The sequence below is a fragment of the Calidris pugnax genome, unplaced genomic scaffold (assembly GCF_001431845.1).
Source record: "Calidris pugnax isolate Ruff unplaced genomic scaffold, ASM143184v1 scaffold17, whole genome shotgun sequence".
NCBI lineage: Eukaryota > Metazoa > Chordata > Aves > Charadriiformes > Scolopacidae > Calidris > Calidris pugnax.
In genome coordinates this window covers 4961042-4971679 of record NW_015090794.1, presented here as the reverse complement: position 1 = coordinate 4971679, position 10638 = coordinate 4961042, and the positions used below count along the sequence as shown (strand labels likewise).

General features: G+C 40.4%; 2 protein-coding genes across 2 annotated transcripts in view; one reads left to right on the top strand and one right to left on the bottom strand.

The window, feature by feature from the left end:
- The window catches only part of CRYM (crystallin mu), a 10571-nt gene extending 10301 nt beyond the window's left edge, over positions 1-270 (bottom strand). The window contains exon 1 of the mRNA XM_014936196.1: positions 81-270. Within this exon, the coding sequence (XP_014791682.1) occupies positions 81-270 (190 nt within the window). The remainder of the gene's footprint in view (positions 1-80) is intronic.
- A 72-nt stretch (positions 271-342) lies between these two features.
- LOC106884871 (cytochrome b-c1 complex subunit 2, mitochondrial) overlaps positions 343-10638 on the top strand; it is a 32817-nt gene continuing 22521 nt past the window's right edge. Inside the window, exons 1-3 of the mRNA XM_014936600.1 lie at positions 343-498; positions 2023-2115; positions 2242-2308. Of these exons, the coding sequence (XP_014792086.1) occupies positions 463-498; positions 2023-2115; positions 2242-2308 (196 nt within the window). The 5' untranslated portion in view covers positions 343-462. The remainder of the gene's footprint in view (positions 499-2022; positions 2116-2241; positions 2309-10638) is intronic.

The window sequence follows — 10638 nt, the reverse complement described above, 5'->3', positions numbered from 1 at the left end:
CCGCCGCCCGCCCCATGGCGGCACCGCCCCGCGGCCCCCTCAGGGACGCGGCCGCGCCCCCCTCAGGCACCACCGGTCACCAGCGCCGCCAGCTCGCCTCAGGCAGCGCCGCGGGGGAAGGCGGCTGCGAACGCCGCGAAATGGCTCTGCCGCGGTGATTTCCTGAGGGTTCCCCACAGCCCGGGGGTAGCGCCGGGAACCCCGCGGCCTGAGGAGGGGACAGCCATCGCCCCCGCCCCGCTGACTGGGAGGCGGCGGCGCTCTGCGCATGCGCACAGCTGCCCTCACAGCCCGCGAGGTGTCGCTCTCTCCTCAGGGGGGTGATTCTAAGCGCGAGCAGTAGAGTTGGGGCATTGGCTCCCTAGACAGTCAGCGAGGCGCAGGGCGTGCCGGGACGGCAGTCTGCCTCCGGGGCAGCCATCTTGTTCTCCTCGCCAGGGCCGAGCTGAGGAGCGCGGAAGGATGAAGGGGTTCCCGGTGGTCGCGCGCTCTCTCTCGGTGAGTGCGACTCGGAGGCGGTGTGCTGTGCGTGTGGGAGAGGCACAGACTGCGGCGGCAGCGGTTGTCCGCGCCCCAGTGGCTGCGGGCGGGCCTGACCCCAGCCGGTTCTGGGGGGGCGAGCCGGGCTGGTAGGCGGTGGGCGGGCGGGCTGGCTGCCTTCGTGCCTGTGGGGTTGTCAGCGAGGGACCTGAGTGGGGACCAGGACGGAGGTCGGGCCGGCTAGGCGGACGCTGAAGTGGGGCGGCAGTGCTGAAGGTCAGACAGGCCGCGGGCCGGGCCCGGGGCGGCCTGTGCGCAGCTCCGCGGCTGGGAGCTCCTGCCGGGGACGGGCCGCCCCGGGGGCTTCACCGAGATCTCTCCCGGCAGCGGCCGACGAGGCAGGGCCGCCCGTACGGCCGGAGGGGGGAGAAGCGGCCTCCTAGGGGGTTGTTTCCTCCTGGGGAGGCTTCAGCTGCTTGTGGTAAGGGTGCCCTTGGCAAGTGGTGCTCGGCTCGTCCCGGGGCCGTGGAGGGGACAGAGGGCTTGTTCTGCTGCAGAAATCTCCATGGGTTGGCAGACAGCTGGGATATAATTTGTATTAGGTCTCTGCTGGAAATGCTCTCTTGAGTGGGATGATGTCTTCTGGGTCACAGTATGTTTGTAAGTCAATTTTAGGCATGCAGTGGTAATGCATAAATACGTCAGCTTAGAGGTTAAAATTAGGTCCACAAATTTGTGGTTGGGGAAGAAAGGAGTTTTTCCTGGACTCATACATTGAACTGAGGCTGTGGCAAATCAAGGGGAATTATGTCATTGGTGTCTCTCCTACAGAGTGCAGTGGTGTTTCTGTCACTTGGTTTTTAATTTGAGATAGATAGAAATTAAGTTATTTTTTTAAATGTGAAAAGATGAGTAATAAATAAATAAATTTTACAAATATAAGAAACTTCCAAAAAGGAAATAACATTTCTGATTCAAAATCAGTAGTCTTGTCATTTCTGTTGCCAGCTACTGAAGGGAAGGCTCTTGCGACGTTCACCCCTTCAATCTGAAGGCCTGTTTCTGGTTATTAGCTGTGCAGGTTGGGGACTTGCCTGTGTCCCCTCTGTGTGCAGCAGTCAGTGTAGACAGGGTGTTCTGGGAGGTGACTCTTCAGGAGTTGAGCTGCCCACACCTGATCAATTAGAAAGTTATCTCCAAAGTTGTGTTCTGCTGTAGCTGTTTGTTACTTGCTATACGTTGGTCCTATAGACTGTATACTATCAGTAGAGAGTCTTGCTGCACAACAGCAAAGAGAGGGCAAAAAAGAAAGCGTTCTTACAGTGCTATTTTTTGAGCTTCAGAGATCTCATGTAAGTCATTGCACAGGTCCAACAGTGATGTGAAAAACAATCAAAGGAATTGGGAGTCTTACAGTCCACTTACTCTGGAGCTTGAAGTTGCTCATTGTATTTCAGTTTTAAAATCATTTGCTTTTTCACTATGTAATGAAATGTGATGAACTAATTCAGGAAATCCATTGTCTTATGCTTTCTTTTCTAGAAGAGACTTTACTCACTGAAGGTTGCTCCTAAAGTTGCAACCTCAGCAACTGCACAACGAGTGAAATTATCTCCAGAGTCTGAAGATCTTGAGGTCAGTATGAATACTGGTATTTTTTTTCCTCTCTCCTTTTTATTTATGTTTTAAAACTCGCTCAAAGCAGAACTCTGACAATTCTTCCAGTTGATGACTGAACCCATTTTTTTCTTTTTAATATAGATTACAAAACTACCAAATGGCTTAGTTATTGCATCTCTGGAAAACTTTTCTCCGGCTTCAAGAATTGGTGTGTTTATTAAAGCGGGCAGCAGATATGAAACCCCTAGTAACTTGGGAACTGCTCACTTGCTTCGTCTTGCATCTACTTTGGTAGGTGTTTATGCTTTTGGTTATTGTGTTGGCAGTAGGTGAGGTGGTGGAAGGTTTATGATCGCAAAGAGAAACGATATGGTAAAATTTAATGTAAGAGATCTTATAAAGCAGAAAACAATACACATTGATTCTTGGTTATCTGGTTCAGGTGCAGAAGAAATTACATTACTTCCTGGAAGACAGGCAGTGATACTTATTTAGAATTATGCTCCCCATTGGTGTCTTAAACTATATCTGTATAAAATATATCTACGTGAAGGTATGCACATAACTCGTTTTCTTTAAGCTGCAGTAAGAGTTAACTTGGGTGGCTGATACAAACTCAATTTTGTGTGTGTAATATTTCTGAATAGTTTTTCTTACTACTGACATCAAGATATTTTAAGCTCCTTGTTTTCCCTTTCTCTTTTATGGCTAGCTTCAGTTATATGAGATGCTACGGAGGCAGATACCTATCAGCAGGTTCAAAAAAGAATCAGACAAATTCATTGATAGCAGGTCCTTAAGCAGTTGCTAATAGGAGTAACTCCTGTAGGTACTTCAGGAGTACCATTGAATGAGTTGTGGGATGTTATATTTAAACAGCCTCATCTGTTGCCACGGTCAGGTACAGGCCATTGGGTTACATGTCCCACAGGCTTGACCCACTGTGGCTGTTCCCCTTGTTCCTGTTTATCTTCATTGCTGTTGGGGTGTAGCTGCAGATGGAGACACGGCCTCTCTCGCACACCAGCCAGGCTGTCATGCTTAAAGCTGTGCAGCACCGCTGACGTGCCTTTGCTGTTGCATGGGCTCCATCCACATCAGTTTCAGGCAGAAAAAAAATAATGACATCCCAGCTGGTTATTGCCGCCTCCTCAACTGCTGGCTGACGCCGCTTTCCACAGAGAGCTGTCAGCAAAATAGTATGTACAGGCATTCCTTGCCCTGCTTTTGTCAGGCTTATCAAATTCAAATAATCCTATTAAATGTTCAAGCAAACCAGGGTAATTCTAGAATGGGCTTGGTGAGCAAATATGTGCACAGTTATGGTGGAAAATCAGAGAGGATGATAGAAATGATAGAGGGTAGGGATGCAGTAAGCTGGCTCTACTTTTCAATATTACTTCTGTATAAATGAATAAACAGATACTGTTCTACTGTTCTAACTTTGCCTGAGCACTGAACAACCTCAGGCAAATCTGTTCTTAATATAGGTAGATTTTTAAGTTGTGCTTTTTTTTTCCTTTTTTTTTTTTCTTTTTTTTTTTTTCTTTTTTTTTTTTTCTTTTTTTTTTTTTCTTTTTTTTTTTTTCTTTTTTTTTTTTTCTTTTTTTTTTTTTCTTTTTTTTTTTTTCTTTTTTTTTTTTAATAGACTACTAAAGGAGCATCTTCTTTCCGGATTACTCGTGGCATTGAAGCTGTTGGGGGTAGCCTAAGGTTTGTAACAACACACAGAGATAATCTGTCTTGGTAAAATGCAAACAAGCTCTATGAATAAAGGAAACTTAAAACAATAAGCATGGCAATATGTAGGCCTGGTGTGGTGATGGTACTTGAATAGTGAATGTTGACAAGGAACATCTTTCGTGCTTTTCATTTGGTTAAGGTTCAAGAGTGCACCCATGATTGATATTTTAAAAGCACATTTCAGTTAACAGCATATAAATGTTACGTACCTCGTAAAAAATATAATTTGTCCAGAAAGCTTAATGTTCTTTCTGCCTTTTCAGGCTTTGAGATTAAACTTCCTGGAATCAGTAGATTTTGTTATTTTATTTTTTTCTCCATCTTTTGTGAATAGATACCACTCGTCACACTGCAATTTTGGGAACAATTGAGACTGTAGTTGGCTTTCATGATTTGAGAGTTTAAAGCCTAGAAAACAAGCCTAAGAGAAATAAAAGAGGGATCTCGCTGTACCTGCTTTCTTGCAATGTATCTTGAAATCATCCAGTAAGATTGTTTTGTATAGAATTTGGTTAAAAGCAGTGTTTTATGTAATTTGAGATTCTCCCCTTTTTTGTTCCTGTTAATCACAAATGTGTTGAAGCAAGTGGAAAAGACCAACTATGTTTTCTGCCCAGAGAGAATAATTTCTAAATTGCCTTGTTTAGTACATACACACACTTTTATTCAGATTTTGCTATTCAGTCGTATTTGTTGTTTTACCTAGAATTATCATGGTATCTGAAATTCTGATGGTCACAAGACACTTGCTATTACTTGAATACTTAAGATATGAGTTTTCGTTTTGTGTATTTCTGCTGTGTGTATTATCACTCCTTTAAACAGTCATCTTGAGCAGGTTAAAGTTTAGCTAGATATTCCAGTCAATATCTTGCTGACAAATTCAATCAAATGGGAATATGTGTGAAAATCTAATTCTGTGTTCTCTGCTGAAATTGATTTCATATTTTTTCTCATTTAGCGTGTACTCAACAAGAGAGAAAATGACTTACTCTGTTGAATGCCTGCGTGACTATGTGTAGGTATCTAGATATGTTCTAAACTGAATTATTGCATTCTTTACAAACTGCTCTGTAGTAAAGTAGAGACCTATCATTTTACAGTGTAGGAGTAATACCTATTTTCGTGTCTTTCTAATAAACCCATAAATTATTGTATTAGTATTCAGCTTCTGTATCATGCTATTGAGTACACAAATGCTATGGAACTGAAGTTCAGTTCTCATATTTTGTAAAGCAGTGCTAATAACTACTCTGGCTCGAGTGATTTATTTTTTTGTTAATGTGTTGCTTACAGATTAGTTTGAATTGCTTTCAACTTCAAAAGAAATGTGTGCTACTTCTGTTGTGTTTAACACCTTTATAACTCTTTTAATCTAGTGACACAGTAATGGAGTACCTTCTCAACGTCACCACAGCACCGGAGTTTAGACCATGGGAAGTAACTGATCTTCAGCCCCAGCTGAAAGTTGACAAAGCAATTGCATTTCAGAATCCTCAAGTTGGTAAGTGTATTTTCTGATCCACTGCATTTGAAGAAGCTCCTCTGAAGTAAAATTGAAAACTGTGCAAAAAATAGAGTTTGCCTTTTGCTCTGTCATGTGACCATTTTATTTTTCAGTTTTTCCCTGTTAATAGGTATTGTTTTTCTGCTGTTAAGGAATGTTTTCGTTTTTTTCTAAATTCGCACACTTTTCCAGCCTGTGCATAGCAACGTTTAGCAAATAACGTGCTGAAGATGACTTACACCATTCTCCTTGACAGCTTCCATTTACCTTTTTAAGCACAGCCAAAGAACATGCGAGTCATGATTGTGCAATATATTTGCAGCAGCTTGTGTTCTGAAAACAATATTTAGGTATTATTCATTGATGTGGAAACAGTATTCTACAAAAGACTTCTTGAATTTGTATGGTTATTTTGGTATTAAAAAATGTGTATTTTCATTACATTGAAAGATGATTCCAGTTTTACGGTTATAAATTTAGGTTTGTGGATTTTAAAAACAATAAAACAAAAAAACCCCACAAAGCCTCAGCCAAACCAAGCCTATTCTGATGTATCTTGTGTTATTTAACTCTAGTCATGCCAGTTCACTCAGGTAGCGCACTATAAGCATCATTTGTACTACTCCATGAAGCGTGATCACCTTCATAAGCTTTGGCTTATATTGAAGCATGAATATTTTTTTTAAATCAGAATTGAGAACAATCTTTGTTTTTTATACTTGTGCCAACTACAGGTTGGTTTCATGGTAATTTCATATTATCACGGAATTGTCAGAGTTGGACGGGTCCTCTAGAGATCATCTAGTTACAGTTATGTTCAGAATCAGAACTCTGAAGAAAGGAATGTCATCTTTTGCTTGAGAATATTTTGAGAATATCAAAGGGGACTGAGTAGGATGCTGTTGGATGCAAGAAAAAACTAATGAGAAGGGAGTCGAAGACACTGGCATCCGTCATCTCAATAGGGAGATAGATGAGACTTCACACTGAGCTACAAATAGTATTATAAATAGACCATTCTTTCTCAAGCTCAAGAACAAGAGGTGCTTACAGTGAAGATGATGATGATCCTATAAGTAAAAGGATGTTGGAGTTTGTTGTTTTTTACTGCTTCAGTGAAGATGATGATGATCCTATAAGTAAAAGGATGTTGGAGTTTGTTGCTGTTTTTTACTGCTCCCCCTCCCACATGCAGTGATTGCATTTGTAGCTTGCTCTTGAGGCCAAAAAGTGTTGAGTATATGCAACATTTTTTAATATTTATTTATATGCAAAATAATAGAAACCCTCAGACTAGATTGTGTTGCCTGAGGGTCTGGATGAAACTTCCATGTGTATTGGATTATTCCAGACCTGCTTTTGCAGACTTTGTAGTGGTTAAGGTGGACCACAGCTCCATTTCACTGGGGTAACTTCTAGTTCATTTGTAATCTTCATTAAAAATGGCTCTTGCATTAACCATCATCACTGAAACTTTGTTCCTTTTAGGAGTGCTGGAAAACTTGCATGCTGCAGCTTATAAGACTGCTCTGGCAAACCCCTTATATTGTCCAGATTACAGAATTGGAAAAATTACATCTGAGCAGGTAGGTTTATTAGTATTGTGTTATAAATCTGTTTCAGTTTCTTTATCAAGGATAGATGACAGAGAATATGAATTTAATAAACATACAGTCAGTATTTACTATCATATTAATCTTGTATTAAAATGATTTATTTTCATGCAGCTTCTATTATTGGATACATAACTCACATTCACATTTAGAGAGGTGGTTGATGTCAGTGGGTTGGTGTTGATAGGAAGACTGTCAATGAAATGCAAGTCTTCTTGTGTATAAGGGTTTTGTAGTTGTCACTGGAGAATGCGTAAAATGCTGTTCTATAGACATTTGCTTTTGGAAGTGTTGGAGTTTGCTGCATTAAGAAGTATAAGGCTGAACAGTGGATGTCAGAAACACACTTGCCATTTTTGTTCTTCATACAAAATCCCCTAAAATGTGAATTTACTGTTGCAGCTTCACCATTTTGTACAGAACAATTTCACAAGTGCGAGAATGGCTCTTGTAGGAATAGGTACGTATGGTCCTTATTGGACACTGCAATTCATAACGGAAAACTACTGTAGAAATTTGAGTGAAGTGAAATGTTAGGATACAACTAAAACACTTTCATGTAACTTTTATGTAGCTTTTCAATGCCATTATGTTACTTGGAATAAACTATTGTATTACAGGTGTAAAGCACTCTGACTTAAAGCAAGTTGCAGAGCACTTTCTAAATATCCGAAGTGGAGCTGGTATTTCTAGTGCAAAGGCTGTCTATCGAGGGGGTAAGTATGTTTCTTGCATCTGTTCTGAATGACTGATTTTCTATTTATTATAAATATAGTATTATTCAAATTTGCAAATGAAAACTATACTGTTGTACTAAATGCTGTACATGGGAAGTGACAGTTCAGAGGCATTTCCCATCTAAATAAGCAGAGCGTTATTCCTCACCATGGAAACTTCTGGGATAAAACTGAACCCGTATCTCCAACAAAACTTTACTTGCAAGCTCATATATTCCCTAAAGTGAAAAACAAGCTGGCATATGGTTTCTCATGGCATTTTGGGGAAGATACCTTTAAAATTAGATGAAGGACTGTCTAGAAGTGATGGTAGGCTTTCTTTTTAGGGAAGATGTTAGAATGTTGTACATCTTTCATGAAAGAGAAAGCAATGCTTAGGTCTTTCAGAGCAGTATCTTGTGCTAATATCAATAGCAATTGCTGTTCTTTAGTTGGACTGTTGGATCACTCTGTAAATGGATGGGGGGAAAAGTTTCCAACTTCTAATATTTGACAGGAATAACTTCACTTTCTATAAAACAGGGTAAACATTACTATGAACAGAAGGTCTGCTGCTTTTCTGGATATTTGTTGCCTGGAGACTCACTGAGTTTTATGATCATTTGTCATTTCTGGTTTAGGGTCAGGTTCAAATAAGGCGTAGGAAGGTACTTAGTTTTGTGATTGCAAGAAAATGTTTGCATGTAAAGGACTTACTAAAATGACCTACAGCCTATTGACAGCTTCTTCCCATCTTCCTGAGTGGCCATGCAGTAACTTCACACCCTGGGTTCTCTTTCGTGAAGCTGATTCCTGGATAGAAATGTTTCCTTTCCATACCTCTGAATGTACAGTAGCTTCTTACTGAACACTGCATTACCTTTTATTCTGTTGTTGTATTTTTAGGAGAAATCAGGCAGCAGAACGGTGATAGCCTTGTCCATGCTGCGATTGTCACAGAAGGAGCTGCCGTTGGAAGTGCAGAAGCAAACGCCTTCAGTGTTCTCCAGCATGTTTTGGGTGCTGGACCCCTTATCAAGAGGGGAAGCAACGTGACCAGCAAACTCTCCCAGGGTATTGCTAAAGCAACCACCCAGCCATTTGATGTAAGTTCAAAGGGTTGCTGTACAGTAAAATGCATATTATCCTTTGGGAGGTTACTACCTCCAGCTAGAATCTTAATTAGTTCGTTCTTGCACAAGTTATGATATTTCAGCGGCAGCCTTCCAATCTGGTCTCTTCTCTGCACAGAGGGAGTTTAGCTTCCTGAATTACAGTATTTTAGATCCTAATAGTTTTCCTTTGCTTGATGCTGAGTTGTTCTGATACTTGAAACAGTTGATGATGATGATGATGATGTTTGTTTTGCAGGCTTCCGCATTTAACGTTAATTACTCTGATTCTGGGCTCTTTGGGGTTTATACCATATCCCAAGCTCCAAATGCTGGGGAGGTGAGTTGCCGATTAGAATTGAAGTATTGACAACATAACCCTCAAAGTAGTGTTTTGATTTGAGATGGTGACTGATTAATCTAAAGAAAAGTCAATTCATCTGGTTTCTTATATAAGAAAGCTGCATGTTCGGTTATGATATAGCTCTAAGCTGGGGGTGAGACTTGCTTTCTGGGAAGTACAAATACCTAATAGTAGTAGTAAAATACCTCGAATTGCTGACTGTAATTGCCGATTTACATGTGTAAGCCAAAGCATGACATGAGGAATGTGGTGGCTTTTGAAGCTGGCAGAACTGAATACTCAAGAAAAATGGTGAGACTATACAAATTAATGTGATGTTGCAGCTTAAATCCACACTTTTTTTGTGTCTCATTTGGGCATTTATTACAGTGCTTTTAGTTTTGTTCTAAAGCTGTTCAGAATTGAGTTCAGGCAGACAATCCTAGCACGGTCAGCTGCTCTCCCTGAGGTTTTTAAGATGTCAGATAAGAAAAATAACATGTTGAAATTTAATGTGGGAAGAAGTCTTAAATTATTTAATTTTCTTCAGGTCATTAAAGCTGCTTTGAACCAGATAAAGGCAGTAGCTCAGGGCGGTGTCACTGATGCCGATGTCACAAATGCAAAGTAAGTGCATAAAGAACTTGTGTGTGTTGTAAAGAGAAGTTTTTTAACATGTAGCTACTTGTCAAACACTTAAGAATATTCTGTACAGCAAAGCTTATCATTGTCTTGTAATTATTTCCATGGGCAACAGCTCGCTTTCCTGCATTTAAACTGAAGCACTGTCAATACTCTTTTTTTTTTTTCAAAGCTGTACTGGTTCTCTGGTAGTGGTATTTCCTAATAGAAACTTGTCAGACAAGTGTTAATGTTTTCTGAAAACGGTTTCAACGTAAGAAATTAGCAAGTATCAGCAGATTCTGTCGTTTTAATCACACTCTGTAGTATTAAGATGTATTTAAATTAGAAACTTAAATTGCATTATTTAGGTAATTCACTTTACAGTCGCTCTACAGCAATTCCCAAAACAATTCTATTAAGCAATTTTCTGCATCTTCAAAGAATAGTAGTAATGAAGGTCTGCAAGTGTAAAGCACTGAATTAGTGATGCTACATCCAAGTGCTCGAAATACGTGTCCCTAGGAATATTTGAGATGTGGAAAATTACTATTAGATCTGCAGTAATGCCAACAAAGTTTTAGGCTCTCTAATTTGTAAAAGGTTGTGCCACATTAGTCAGTGCTTGATCTCCAAGTGGTGTTAAACTGTCCTGAGCCTCTGAAACTGTAGTTGCACAATGCAACAATATAGTACAAATTCACTCAAGTACCAAAATTAAAATATTGTCGCATACATAAAATACAAGACTCATGTAAAGCTTGATTACACAAAACATGATAACCTAGACATGATTGGCTGTACCTTAATCACTAATAGCTAAATGGTGAATTCTGGACCTTTATGTTTGGCATTATTAGTTTTGTGTGTTATGAGTTTGTTT